Genomic DNA, 14,901 nt, shown 5'->3' with positions numbered 1-14,901 from the left:
TATCCTTTGATCCACCACAAGTATTTAAATATTAACTCCCCTTGGATCCACCGCTCATAAATTTAGACTATAATACATGACTTATAAGCTAAATGTTTGAAATCAATTAGCCATAATCATAATTAAAAAAGATGAGACAAATATCTCATGTCGCTTTGTCTTAGGTAAATGAGAAAAGTAATAAACGAACAAAAATATTACAACATACAGTATTCCCTTAGATCCACCAACATGTCTTTAGATATTGATCAGCAATCTGATTTATTCTTCTTTTTTATCATTAGGTTAGGTATCTTTATTATTTTTATGAATGAATGAATATTATGAAAAATGAAATTAATTGCATCTCTATGCTACTCTGTCTGAATAAAAAAAAAAGATGAAATAACCACTTAATATCAGCCAAAAAAGCAGGTACAATGAATATGATTAAATAAGAACATATACATTGTATACATGTACCACGCCTTTACGGTACCTTATTTACTACTAGTAATTTTTTTAAGTTTATACCTGTCATCAACCAGCTCGACTGTTAAATCTACATTGGATAACGAATCAATTTAGGCTTTACATAGATCATGTACATTATAATTATTAGTAATACATAATTGGAATTCATCGAAAATTCTTTGGTTTCTAATTAGAAAAAAAGAAGTTCTGAAATTATTAAAACTTAATTTTCATCCTGCAAGGTGCAGTCAGGCAATATTGATCTCATTCTGACAATATAACTTTTTTTCATTGAAATAGATCTACATGTATGTCAAACATGATATTTCTTTTTCTTATGATACTTAAACTTTCTAACTATAAACTAAATTATTGTAAGAAGACGTTTATTTTTACAGAAAGCATCTATATGCATTATCAGGTCAAGGTCAGTCAATCCCTTTTGATGAGTTCTTTTGATTTTTGTCCCCCACCTTAGCGAATAAGAGAGGACATTAAATCTTATTCATCTGTCATCTGTTAAATGGTCAGCTTATCAATGTCACAAAAACTTAAACTTTGGTCATATCTTTTGAATGAAATGAGATAGGGCTTTCAACATGTTCAAATTATACATGTATTACCTGTGCGAATTATTCCTTTCTTAATACAGATTACACTATCATGATTTTTTACCATTATATCTTGACCTTGAAGTATGACATACCTTTCATAAATATTAATTAATTCTTCCTTATGACTTTGATTTAGAAGAGATAGATTTTTCATATGTCTGTTGCAAGATATTTCTGAGCATGCTATGATTTCTGACCCCTTGACCACTGTTGACCTTTATTCATGTTTGACCTAATTAGAAAAAAAAACTTTGGAGCTACAGTAACTCTTCAATAAGGTATTTCCATACATGTCGTATGATTGGTACTTTGTTTTCAAAGTGATAATTTTTGGTTCACAGTTTTTTAAAAGGAAAATAGAAATTTCACATCTATATCACTGCAGTTGTTAAGATCCACCCTTGTGAGTACCCCATAAAAGTACATGCAGGGATTAATTATTGAACTCATTTGCACAGACCTAAATGTTATAGAATCCATAAATAAACTGAACTTGAACTTGATTAACCTTAGACAGGCACAATGTGACATACCCTACTGATACATGGGACACCCTGACAGATATTCCTCCTCCCTAAATTGACTGTTGAGTAAGACTAAGAAAACTAATAAAAGTTATATTAATTTTTGACCATGTATATTCCTCTAATATCTATCATATAGAGCTTGATTCCGTTTTGCAAGAAATAACCCCCAAATTCATAGCATGCTAATACTTACATCACTGACATGTAAACAAAACTAATTCCTTCAGACACTGACTGACAGTAGAATTCCAATTGGACATTTTGTGATGTTAATGGAATAATTCACACACGCCAAATCAATCAGACTGATTTAAATACTTGCGTGAATTAATCCTTGTTAAAATAAAGTTCTTAATTCCATCATTAGGCCTGTACATCCAGACAGGTGGTCTTCTTCCTTTCCGCTCTTCTGTAGTGTGACTAAAATGGGTAGCGAAACCCGGGCCGGGCCGGCCGGGAATTTCGATGACAATAATGAGATGAATACACATTATTTCTTCATGAAATTTACGGACATAGTTTATTACTGTAAGATTTGCCTTCGCTGACAGTTTTGAATTAAAATGTTATGTTTATCCATCATTATCGCCGATTGTCCTTTTCAAGGTGACTAAAATGGGTAGCGGGCCCGGTTTACTCATTTTAGCGATTTACACTTAATTAATTTCGGTAATTATATTTACAATTATTTCCGTTAGATCTTTGTAATTCAACTTAAACTATTTAAAACATCTTATATTTGTTGTAATATATCCCGATTATTAATTAAGCGAAGCGTTTACTAAAGTGCCGAATACATGATGACCCACCTGAAGTAGATCTTTACATTCATTCATTCATTCATTCATTCATTCATTCATTCATTCATTCATTCATTTATTTATTTATTTATTTATTTATTTATTTATTTATTTATTTATTTATTTATCAACACATGATTAATCCACCGTTACAAGCATATTACATGTAAATATTAGGCCTAATATGTACGATCGCGTAAAGCGTCCCTTGCTCGGCCCCTTTATCAAGCACATGATATGCAATCGAGATTTTTTGTTCACACCCGTTTATGTCTCAAAAATAGTATACCCCTTACTCTTCTCGGTCTGTTGTAAAAAAAAAAAAAAATTGTATTTTTTATACGAGGATAATGGACTCTCCGGTCAATCTTCGGACTTGTTTGATTGTAAATGCATGATAGGAATATCAAAGTCTAAATCATTAAACAAAAGTTAAATTCTTACGACCCACCCCACCCCCATTAATCTTTATTTTATAAATTTTATTCTATATCAATAATATTTTATCCCATATTACAAATGCATGGAAATCGCGTATTTATGGTACTAGGTATGGGGGAGGGGGGTCACATGTATGCAATCATTTTTTAATATTATATAACTTTGTGAAATCCGATAATCTGATTGGTCAATACGAAGTACTTATTTTTTAATAACGACCGCTGAAAGCGAATAATGACTCGCACGAGCTGCCTCGTTTTCACTTTCGCTTTAGACAAACATGGAAGTTCGCAAGTTGTAGATGAGGAAAATTTAAAACATATAGTGCAGAACTCTGAGACTGATAATACAAAACAATTACTAGGATATTTGTGAATATTTTTCGGGAATAATACGCACACACCATTTCATGATTGAGTTCGACATTTCAACTCGGCAAGCGGAGTTTTAACGCTGTTTACGCGATTACGAAGACTAAAGAAAATATAGACAAGCATGCCATGTAAGATTGTATCTGTTCTTAGAAGACATAGGATATCTATTTTGTCAGTGCATTTCGTATGCAAGTGTAAACGAGAGCGATTTTCAATCTGGGGGAGGGGTTACTCTGTGTCGTGGTTATTCGGAGATAGATATCTTGTGTCATTATTATGATATGGGAAAATTTATTGCAGAAACAATTTCCTCTGAGTAATATTCAATGAATTCTGAAACATTTACATTCAACTTATTTATGGTTAATACTATCTCTGTAAATAATAGGATGATATACATTGCACTAATAAATTTGGGAAATTATTATTTATATAATATAATAAATATATATATAATAAATATAATATAAATATAGCGCCCTCGGTCGATATACTACATGTATCTGAGGTCAATATCTGTCATCCTGGGTCATTATAAATGCATATTGACCTACATTGAGTCCATATTTGTATAATAACTTCAGCGCGTAGAGCATGGTCAAACCACTCTGTACACACTATATAGAAAATATATTGTAAGATTCACCCTCAGGGCTGTATTCCGAGGGGTACATTGTAACCCAGACGGACATCACACGTGTATATATACAAGGATTCGGTTCCACACCTAAGTAGTGACACCTGTCATTTCCTGTTTATATTGCATAATAGTCGTCTAGTCCCATCTGAGAGCAGTCTACATGTACTTTCAAGAATGTTATAATTTCTGGTTTTAAAATAATGGTTCAACATTTCTATCTCAACCTAGGAGTAATACAAAAGATTGTACGCTTTTTTTTAATTCAAAGTTTTTAATATTGTTCTTTCTAGGATCTGATTTTGATGGAATTTAATCATATTTCACATCTTTTTTTTTTTTTTCTATCGGGTTTTCAAACTCTGGACATGTAAAGTTATTTATTAAAAGTGTCAGTTTGTTCAGCATTAAAAATGTTAGTTTGTTCAGAAGTTAAACGCAACTGGATTATATAGATCTGGGGTGTGTAGATATTGGTTTCTCGGAAGCTAGCAAAAGGGGGTGGGTAGGTTTAACTCCAGACTCTAGTTGCTGTATTATTATTATTCAAACATAATGTAAGATTATGAAAATAGATAAGACCAACAAGGTTGAGGAAATTTCCGTTGAATCCAACTCGGATTAAAAATAAGAAACAAATTCACGTTCCGTTTATTTTAAGACACCCCTGCGCAAAAATATGAATGGTTCCGTCCAAACCTATTTAGCGTTTCGATGTCATCATGGTCAATATCTTTTGTAACGTTTACGAAAAAATTAAAGGCTGTATTAATCAATAAATTAATGATTAATAAAATAATAGTTTTAATTCTTCCTTTCAAAATGTCTCATATCCTATATCTACTAATCTAGTCTTCTTACTACTGAGGACAATATAAGTTTGAAAGGCAATTAATGTTATTTTCATGTTACACTTCTGTCTACAGTCTCTCAAATTACAGATAATATTCGAAATAGAAACAAAAATTGGTACATGTATAAGATGTAAAGCATATGTTCACATTTACAATTAATTTCACACAACTGCATGACATAAACACGTGCCTTACTATATATTGCAAGTTAACAAGACAAAACAAAACAGTCGCGATTTGCTGAAATACTGTAGTCAGGTTAATTAAGTAGAGGGATGCAGCCATCTTACACGTATTTAAGTGATTTTTACTACATATATATTTAAATCTAAAGAACTGCACAACCTTAACCATGTACATCAACACCAATTATAGAGTATTAACGGAAACCTTAAACAAAATTTCCTTATACATTTCATCGTTATTTGGTAACAACCCCCCCCCCCAAAAAAAAATCAAAGGCCTGATTATTTCAGAATGCTTTATACTTAACATGCTTAACCTATTCCAAACTTCCCCTCAAGTGTTGATATACAACTACATGTAACAGAATTTTTTGTTAAATTGTTTTACACCCCCCTCTCTCTCTCTGCATGGTTTTTTTTATTCCACTTATCCTGTCAACAACTAAAATTGAAATTTTCTAGGGGAAAAAAATAATAAAAAAATGAAAAAATATATTAAAAAAAAAAAAACTGCAAGTGCAATAATTTTATACAGAGGAGAGAGAGAGAGAGAGAGAGAGAGAGAGGAAGCCATGTATTATTTAATGACCACTGAGTACCTAATTATTAAATTATGATGATTTTAATTGGAGTATTGAATCATGAAAAACAGTCTTAATTAAAACCCTTTGATTAGTGTTGTCATAAAAGGGATGAATTGCAGATTGATTTTCAATTTATTAATTCTGAAAATCTGTATAAATTTGTAAAAGATCAATTAAATTGAAATCAGTGAATTATCCCTATTTCACACCTTTGAAAATATATTGGAGAATTTTGCCCGAAGGAATGTTCTCACACCTTTCAGAGTTTCAGTCTATATGATGATATACCCGGTATATACATATATTCAAGAATTCATTTCCACACAGACTGATCATTACACGAACCATTTCCTGTTTACTATATCCCTTTGTGTATACATACAGTACAGGCAACGCGGATCCCGTATTTCCCGCGTCCCCGCCGCGGTATAATCACAACGCGGTATTTGGCCAGGTAGACAGGTAAACCGCGTTCCCTCCGCGGGAAATTCATCACTTACCTGTCCCCGCCGCGGTTAAATCATCGATCAATTACTGACAATTAGTATCGTAAACAAACGGGAGTTATCTCCCCGAATTGTAATTTGCGAATTTTCCCTGTAACAAAAAAAAAAAAAAAAACAAAACAAAACAAAACAAAACAAACAAAAAAACCCGTGTATTTATTAATAAATTTTGCTATGAATAGAATTTAAACTAAGAAAAAATAAGTTTATTTTTGTTTCTAAAATTACATATCAATCTTTGAAATTGAATAGAAAATTTTATTAAATTGTTACGTCTTTGCAATTTGTTAATTATTTTGTGTTATTAAGAATCTATCAAGAAAAAAAATTAAATACTAGAAATTTTAATTAGTTTTTTTTTTTTTTAATCTTCATATTATATGCAAACTGTAATAAATGTTGAACTCGGACTGTTTAAGTTTCGATGAACGATTTTCAGCATTCATTTGAAAAAAAAAGATGTACATCTTTTAAAAAATGTACATCTTCATATTGTTTATTAATTAATTTCGATTTATTGTATATAAAATGTACAGGCTTTTTCTTAAAGTGTCAAATTACCGGAAAACATCCGATGACAAGCATTTGCAGTTACATGTAGTGGGCACGTGAACTTAAATTTTCTTTATCCAAGATATCAAGAACAAGTTCTATTCTTCTTTATTTCTCATCGTTTATGTTCTGTTCCCAAATTAAGTTAATTTAATTAGTTAATTTTCGTTAATGTATTTCCCTCTTTTATATAAATGTGCAGGCATTTTTCTCAAATTGTCAAATGACCGGAAAGCATTCGATGACGAGAGTTAACTTTGAGCACGTGAAATTTATACAAGAGATCAAGAAAAAATATCGTTTTTCACCTTCACATTAACATGTTTTACTTTTTAATACAATGTCTTTCTTTTTAATTTTAATATTTCTCGATTTTCGTGTTCAATAGATAAGATAGGATGTGCAGGTGTAATGATAAACTTCACAGACGAAATTATAGTTTATATTAATAAATATTCAATGCAAAAATTCATATATTTTTGTTTTCTTTGACAAATTCTGTTTCTTTGTGTATTAAGTATTAGCCGCGATCATTTCCTGTGTATAGGGATTAGCAGTGCCTGAGCAGGAAACGATATGCCCTGGGGGTTTCACACCTGTCTTATAGTATACCTTGGGTAACGCTTGCTGGATGTGCACGTCGTTGTCTAGCCATTCAACAACACATTTGATTCATTGTTTCATTATCATTTCATCGATATCATTTTCAGAATCGATATTAGCCTTGGAATTTGTGTCAAATTATTGTAGCTTTTTTTTAAACGGAGTGTATAAAAAGAATAAAAGTAAAAAAAAAAACTTTTAAAACAAATTAATGAAGTATTTGATATCAATTAAATCAAATAATGATCCATTACTATGTTATTTCGTGTCTGTTTATATCTGTACCAGTTAGAAGATTGAAAGAGAGAGAGAGAGAGAGGAGATAGAGAGAAGAAAAATATCACAATATTAAGGCACGTGCATGATCGTTTTTCCTCCTTTTTGATCAGTATATCAATTTCTTAAGTCTAGCGAATAAAACTACCGCTGATTTATCAGTTTACTGACCATTTGTTGAATTTGTCTAAGTTTTATTGTTATTTATCGAGAGACTTGTTTATGATCCACTTTCTTCTTTCGTTTAGCATATGTACATGACATGTAATTTGAATTACTTCCCTTTTTGTCGCCAGATTACAACGACAGATTTTGGTGGTAAAATAAAATGTATTTTTGCTATAAAATTTGATTAAGAAAAACACAGTATATTAAAATTGTCGAATTCTTGAAAATATTTATTTGAAACAAAAAATTTAAAAAGGATTCTGTCTGCAACAAAAACATTCTTTATTTCTTGCATTTCAATTCATGAGCTACACATGAAAAAAAAAAACGGCTTCGTTTTACAATGTCGTAGCAAAACGCATACAGGTAATACACTCAGGTAACATCCTGTGTATATAGGTAGTATGTACACTAGACAGCGTCGTTCCCTCGGGGCTTCTCATCCGCTTCGAGTAAGCTCCACTCCACACCAAACTTACCTGAGGAAAACCGAACGGTTACACAGAAAACTTGAAGCATGGCAACTTGCTGATTAAAATAAGTTAATTTCTGTGTTGTGTGTTCAGATATTTTAAGGGCCCATATTTGTGTTTGTGTTTTATTTGAACCGGAGAAATCTGAAATTTGTTTATGTTCATAAACATCATAAACATTTTAGTAATTTTCGAAAAGAGCAGAAAATAGAAATACATTCAAATACTAGCTATGCTATTATTGATATTCTGAATAGAAATACCTGTGATTACTTTATTAACAAGACCCCCCACCTCCCCCCCCCAAAAAGGTCGATATTTAGTTCATAGTGTTACAGTGTAGCGCATAATAATGGAGCAACGGTATTCCTACACTTACGCGTGTTTTGTTAAAATTTAATTGTAGTTATGTATCACTATCTATCATCGTTTTTCATGCTATTATTTATAACAGACATGTATACAGAAGTAACGGTACTTTTCTAAATGAAACCAAATGACTGATATAATCTCGCAGATAAATAAACACATAGCTACATGTAACTGCAACTGCACGGGCTAATTACGAACAGCGGATTACAGTGCATATAAAGAGAAGCGATATCATAACATTCTTTAAATTTTAATTATACCTTTTTAGCAATTTGAAGATCATTTGGGGTGGCATTACTGATTTTGAAAATAAACTTTAAGTTAATATATTCGATAAATTATTCGACTTTATTTCATCCTATACTGTACATGTATTACTGTTAACAGACGTTATTGAGAATTAATTAATTTTGAGTGACCATTGGTAAAAAAAAAAAAAAAGAAAGATGTTTTTTATTAAACAATTTGATAAAACTTAAAAATGAATTTTTAAAGAATCCATGTAATGGTATAAATCTATTAATATTAATGTGGTCGTAATCCCCCCCCCCCTCATTTCGACACGATTACAGGTAAGAACATCTAAGCTGAAGAATAACGGTAGCGGGCCCCGCCGCGGTGTAAACACGGTCTCAGGTAGCCCTATTTAAATTTAATTCCTGCGTTGTTATCCAATTCCAAGAAGGAAGGCGTACAAGGCATAGAAAATTGATTCTTTGTTCAATTAACTTACTTGGTGAATGTTATTTTGTTGTTTATGAAGTTAACAGTTCAACATATTCAGAAAAAAGTGTATCTTGACCACCAACCCCACCCTAACCCCAACCCCCAAATGAATATAAATTGGTAATCTCCATTAAACATTATCTAACATGCACATGGATGTAAAATGCATTATATACAAAATCTATTCTGTGTCCCCTCTTGGAAATAGAAAACTTAATTAATAAGATTACATTCTGATTTAAAAAAGTAAGTATATATATTAAAAAGCTTAAATTCTAGAATTTAATAATAATAGCAAGGATGAGAAAGACCGTGTAGAACATGGAGCCGGTAGCTGTGGATGCTGTGTTCGTTTTGTCCGGATCGTCATCATATGTCCCGAAAAGACGTGCAGGTCCGCCACTTCCGTCATAAATCTTGATAACCGGAACGTAAATAGTACTTCCGCTTTCTGGAATGTTATCCAGATTGGCAACATTCTCAATCCCTACCACGTTATTTTTACCCATGATCACGTGACAGGGTAATGTTCTGGACTGTCCATAATCCGTAGAGGGCGTGTCCACTCCAATAGCGTTGACCTGTCGCTTGTTTATCAGCCACGTGACAGCTTCCTCGTGCCAGCTAGGAAAATGGTATGTAGTGTCATCCTGAAGCTGCGCAGTTCCGTAGACAAGAGTATAGTTAGAGTATTTCTGAGTCCAACCCGAGTTCATTATAACTACGGCATGCCTAGGAATCTCTCCATATTTTTCTTCGTATTTCGAAAGATCGTCCGTAGAAACTCTTCAAAGACAGAAAATAATACATTAAAAATCCAGTTTCATTTCGACGTCTCGCAAAATACAATAATTGCATGCTATGTTGAAATTTTCAGTTTGAAATATCCCACCCAATGGAAATAAGTAAAAACAAGATGTGTTTGTGAAACACTGATGCCCCCTTTTGGCAACATAGCAAAGATTACACTTTTCTTACATGCAAATTTTATTAATTGGTACCAAAAGTATGGTATTCTCACTGGAAAACAATTGCCAATGTTTAAGTTTTTTCAATAAATACAATAATCTCCAAGGTCAATGTCAAAAGGTCAAGGTAAACGGTATCCAATGAAAGGTGTTGCCACATAAAATACTTTTGTAGGGTATGGAAGCCCTAAACGTTCAGAAGTTATGGCCGAGCTTAATCTTTATTTTAAATGTAGGTCAAACTTGAGGGTCAAAGTCAAAGGGTCAAAGTTCTTGTTATCAAATGAAAGGTCATGTCACAAGGATTAAATATGTTTACTAAAAGCCCAACCCTTTAAAAATCTGGTCAAGGTTTGCTTTTTTAAAGTAAGTCAAACTCAAAGGTCAAGGTCAAAGGTCAAAGATCTTACTATTCGATGAAGGGTCTTTTCACAAGAATTACATATATGAAATGTGAAAGCCCTATCCCTTACCGTTCAAAAGTTATGGCCAAGGTTAAAAGTTTTTTCACAAGAACGGAAATCTACAAGATCAAGGTCAAAAGGTCAAGGATATTGGTATCCAATGAAAGGTCTTTCCAAAAAAAAAAATAAATATTCGAACTATAAATGTCCTGGTATCTACTGTTCAAAAGATATGGCCAAAGTAAAAAATTAAAATTTTTCATGTAAAAGTGGGTCAAACTCCAAGGTCAACAGACAGACAGAGAGACAGAGACAGAGAGACGGACGTACACGACAAAAGCTATATACCCCCGAAACTTCGTTTACGGGGGAATAAAAAACCACGTCATTTGAAAGTGCCAATTAAAACGGTCTTTAAAACCATGCAATATTTGTGTGATACCTTGTGTATTTTTAATTCTGACATGTTCCTTATACATAAAAATTCAACCTAGAATAAATCATTTGTACGGAAATTTTAATGCTTCAGCACTTGCATTCTGGAAAAATACATTATAACCTATGGTGTCCGGATAGGGCCAATTGCAAAAGCTCAACAGCGCGTTCAAAAAAAAACAAAAAAAAAACACGCCGTCTCTCTTGCACACAACGCGCTGTCAAGGTGACACAATTTCGCACAACACGCTGTCGCGCCAACACACAACCCGCTGTCACGCTAACACGAGTTCACACAACACGCCGACGCGCTAACACACAATGCATATTTTCAAAGTAATGTCAAGCTGAGTAATACGTTTTTGACGAAACTCATTGTGACGTAGGCAAGTTAATATGTTAAACAAAAAGGATTAAATATTTTACCCAAATAAATACATTTTACAACTCAAATTAAAATTTTGCAACCTTCTAAAGAAAACAAGATTTGTCCGTGAAACACTGAAGCCCCCGTATGGCCATCGTCTCAAGCCACGGTCCGGAGTCCGCATATAGTACATTTTGGCCGTGGTTTGCGACAATGCCGTATGGCAGTTTATGGCGAAGATTGAATTCTCTTAAATGCACGTCAAACTCCAAAGGTCAAGGTCAAAAGGTTAAAAGTGTTGGTACCCAAAGGAAGAACTTGTTGTAAGAAATACACCTGTGAAATATGAAAGCTCTGGTTTTAACTGTTCCAAAATTATGACCAAGGTTAAAGTTTCTAAAAAGTGAGTCAACCTCTTAGGTCAAGAGGTTAGTAATATTTATACTTAGCTGAAAGATCTCGTAAAAATAAATACACATGTGAAGTGTGAAAGCCCTAGCTTCAACTGTTCAAAAGCTACACAGGTACGATAAGGCTTCCCAGAGAATAATGCAGTGTACTCTGTGCATGTACTTCTCTGAACTACAAATGTATGACGTCATAAATGAAAATGAGGACAAGTCAATGCATACTTGAGCTGTAAAGATGGGGAGAGTGTCATAAACTTTACACCTTATTTCAATCTGCATATAAAGATGCAAAATGCTAATTTAAAATAAACATGTTTCAATCATTTTTATCAAATTATGTAATATATACGAATAATTTAGATAACTTTGCTTTATTATTTTTGTTTAAAAGTCAGCATGTTCAAAATATGTACGAAAATAAAATTATACGTTTGACATTTACCCTTTTTTATACCCGTGGATAGAGGCAAAATTCATAATATGTGTATTAAACAGCCTGGTGGAGGTCATTAATAAGGATATATTTAATATCTGTAAGAGGAGGTTCCCCTCTAACTGAATCTTGCTTGGGAAATATGTATGATGACCTTGTTTTAAAACAGATGACGATTTTTAGCGGAACATATTCTCAGATTTGTCGGTAAGTTGAAGTTAGTGTGAAATATTTTGTAACAGAGTAATTGTACCCGATATAACTTTTCCCAAGCACATTTAGGGTTCACAAGGATGCATCGAGTATATTTATGTAACAAAAAGTTAATAATAATCCTGTTAATCACCTGCGATGAAGCGATTTATGTGAAACACTTCAAAAAGAAAGAAATGACCATCACGTGATCAACGAGGTCATGTGATATCATAATAAATATGTTTATATATAGCCAAGAGAACTCTCTATATGAATTGGACGTACTTAAGAACATAACTTAAAAAAACCCCTCAAAATCAACTTTCCAGTGCAGTGTTTTTTAAATGCATTTAAAGCTCCAGGAAGCCTTAACATTACTGCGTATGGCAAAGGTTAAAGTGAGATATGAGATATTTTTGTAGAAGTAGGTCAAAATCCAAGGTCAAGAGATCATACTTGGTGGTACTAAAAGAAAGTTCTTTTTACAAGTAAAACACATGTGAAATATGAAAGCCATAGCCACACCCACACAATAGTTATGGGCTATGTTAATGTTGACAACAGGCAGATAGATAGACAGACAGACAGACAGACAGGACAAAACAATATACCCCTAGGATCTTTCGAATCACGGGTATAAAATGGTTTTCGTGAAGGCTGGGTCTTAAGTTTTTGTTTTCCAGCTTCAGAGACTACCAGACTGGAGAAAATGATTGTACGAATTTTACATCGTTTAAGTGGACTATTTAAAGTAGATGCAATATCGAGTTAGACTGTAAGTCTCGTTCTCGTCACTTCTGGTATCAGGCTTCCGGTGACATGGTCATCTCTATATAGTACTGGGCAAATTATATTGCCGACATGCCCAAACTTATGTTAAAACTTACTGGTAGTGATAATATGCACAAAGGAAACAAACTGAAAGTTATTTTCTCTTCTCAACCACGCTTGTTTGTCACCGGAAGTTACAACCTCTCGCGAAATCTCGTGTACGAGCAATCTCCTATGCAGAGTTGTCGTTCGTTCTCAGACACCTCTGCAATTGGCTCACGTAAAGATTTTTGACATAACGTATAAAAAGTAATATTTTCAGGATTGTTTCAAATTGAATTAATAGTTCTGGATTAATTTAGTTATATCTATCTAAAAAGTCAGACATAAACATATAAATTGAATTATAATGAATTAAAACAAACGCACTATTTCTCGTGTTTATCACTCTGAAATACGAGAGCCAACGACAGAGGTGAATGTATGAGCCTATGGTAGAGAGTGGTGTACGAGCTTACAGTCCCCAACTTAAACGGTATATAAATGAATGGGGTTTCAGTTTTATTAAAGAATATAATTTTAGTTATTATTTTGTTGGCTGCATGGTATTTTCTGTGGAGTACGAAATATTTCCAAGACCGACCTTGTGTAAATTCGGACTGACGTTGGTTCCCTTTTCCCTTTTGTATATATTATATAGTGATTACGTAAAATCAAACATAATACGTTACCGGCCCCTGTGATAAATAAAGGTTACTCTAATGTCATAAACTTTTGACATAATTTTGTTACGACGACTGACGTCCGATCGTAAAGGGTCGACCAGCATTTAATGGATTACATCCGTTGAGTTTAGAAAATAAAGCATTTCACGTATTAAAAATCATAGTCAAGTATGAATGTCACAAATGTAAATATTTGTAATACATGGAAGGTATCATTTTAAATTAGGATAATATGAATCTCGTGACCAACCCGTATTCATATCCCGATATATGTTTTAAAATTATACTTTATTTCTTTAATATGTACAGGGTGAAATTATATTTTTATCCCTTTGATTCTATCATGAGTGCTATATGTACATGAATAATTATATGAAGAAAGTTACAGTTGTAACTACTAGTATGTTTCACCTGTAATCCGGATTGCTCTCGACCTTGGCTTTAACATTTATTATAACTCCAGGTCCGTATAATTTTTCAATCGGGATCTGATGCGCCTTCCAGGAGCCCTGGAAAAGATGAGCCGGAGCGTCTACATGAGTGCCCATGTGCTCTGGCATTGCGAAGTGATTGCTTTCTAGCCTAAAAAAATATAGACTTTTTGTAAAACTATGCTTCATTTTATAAGTATGGATATAATAAAATTATACATGTAGAGCTTAAAACTGAGACCACATCATAATTTTTCGCTATATTCAGTAAGATATTCTCACTAACTCTTTAAAGACGTACAGTCCATAATCAAAATATTAGTCCACCCGTAGCTACAATAATGTAGTCCTCTCCTATTTGATTTAATCTGATGTTTTCTTTAGAGGGCCACAATTTCACAGCATCTCCGTAATGGTGCAAACATTTTTTTTAAATACGAATGACTGCAGGCAAAATTAATTATTTTACATTCAATTTCAACTTACTACGAATAAGACGCAATGTTTATTCACTGGCCACAACATAGTCCGTTAAAAAGACCATGTAAAACAAATTTGCGTGTTTACCAGTCGCTCTACTAAGCAGCCATGACAGTTCACGCGTGATGTACCGGTAA

The 14,901-nt window shown here is 33.0% G+C and overlaps 1 protein-coding gene across 1 annotated transcript; it reads right to left on the bottom strand.

The window, feature by feature from the left end:
- Window positions 1-9,064: 9,064 nt before the first annotated feature.
- On the bottom strand, window positions 9,065-14,435 carry LOC134279759 (isatin hydrolase-like; the record flags this gene model as incomplete). Its single annotated transcript, XM_062762164.1, has 2 exons — window positions 9,065-9,931; window positions 14,265-14,435. Coding segments are annotated over 2 exons (682 nt in total), but the record flags the coding sequence as incomplete, so codon positions are not given.
- Between the last annotated feature and the right edge of the window lie 466 nt (window positions 14,436-14,901).

This window comes from Saccostrea cucullata, unplaced genomic scaffold (assembly GCF_032062105.1).
Source record: "Saccostrea cucullata isolate Sc308-1 unplaced genomic scaffold, CSIRO_AGI_Scuc_v1 ctg5553, whole genome shotgun sequence".
NCBI classification, from domain to species: Eukaryota; Metazoa; Mollusca; class Bivalvia; order Ostreida; family Ostreidae; genus Saccostrea; species Saccostrea cuccullata.
Note: the sequence above shows the minus strand (reverse complement) of the source record. Positions and strands in the feature narration are given on the sequence as shown.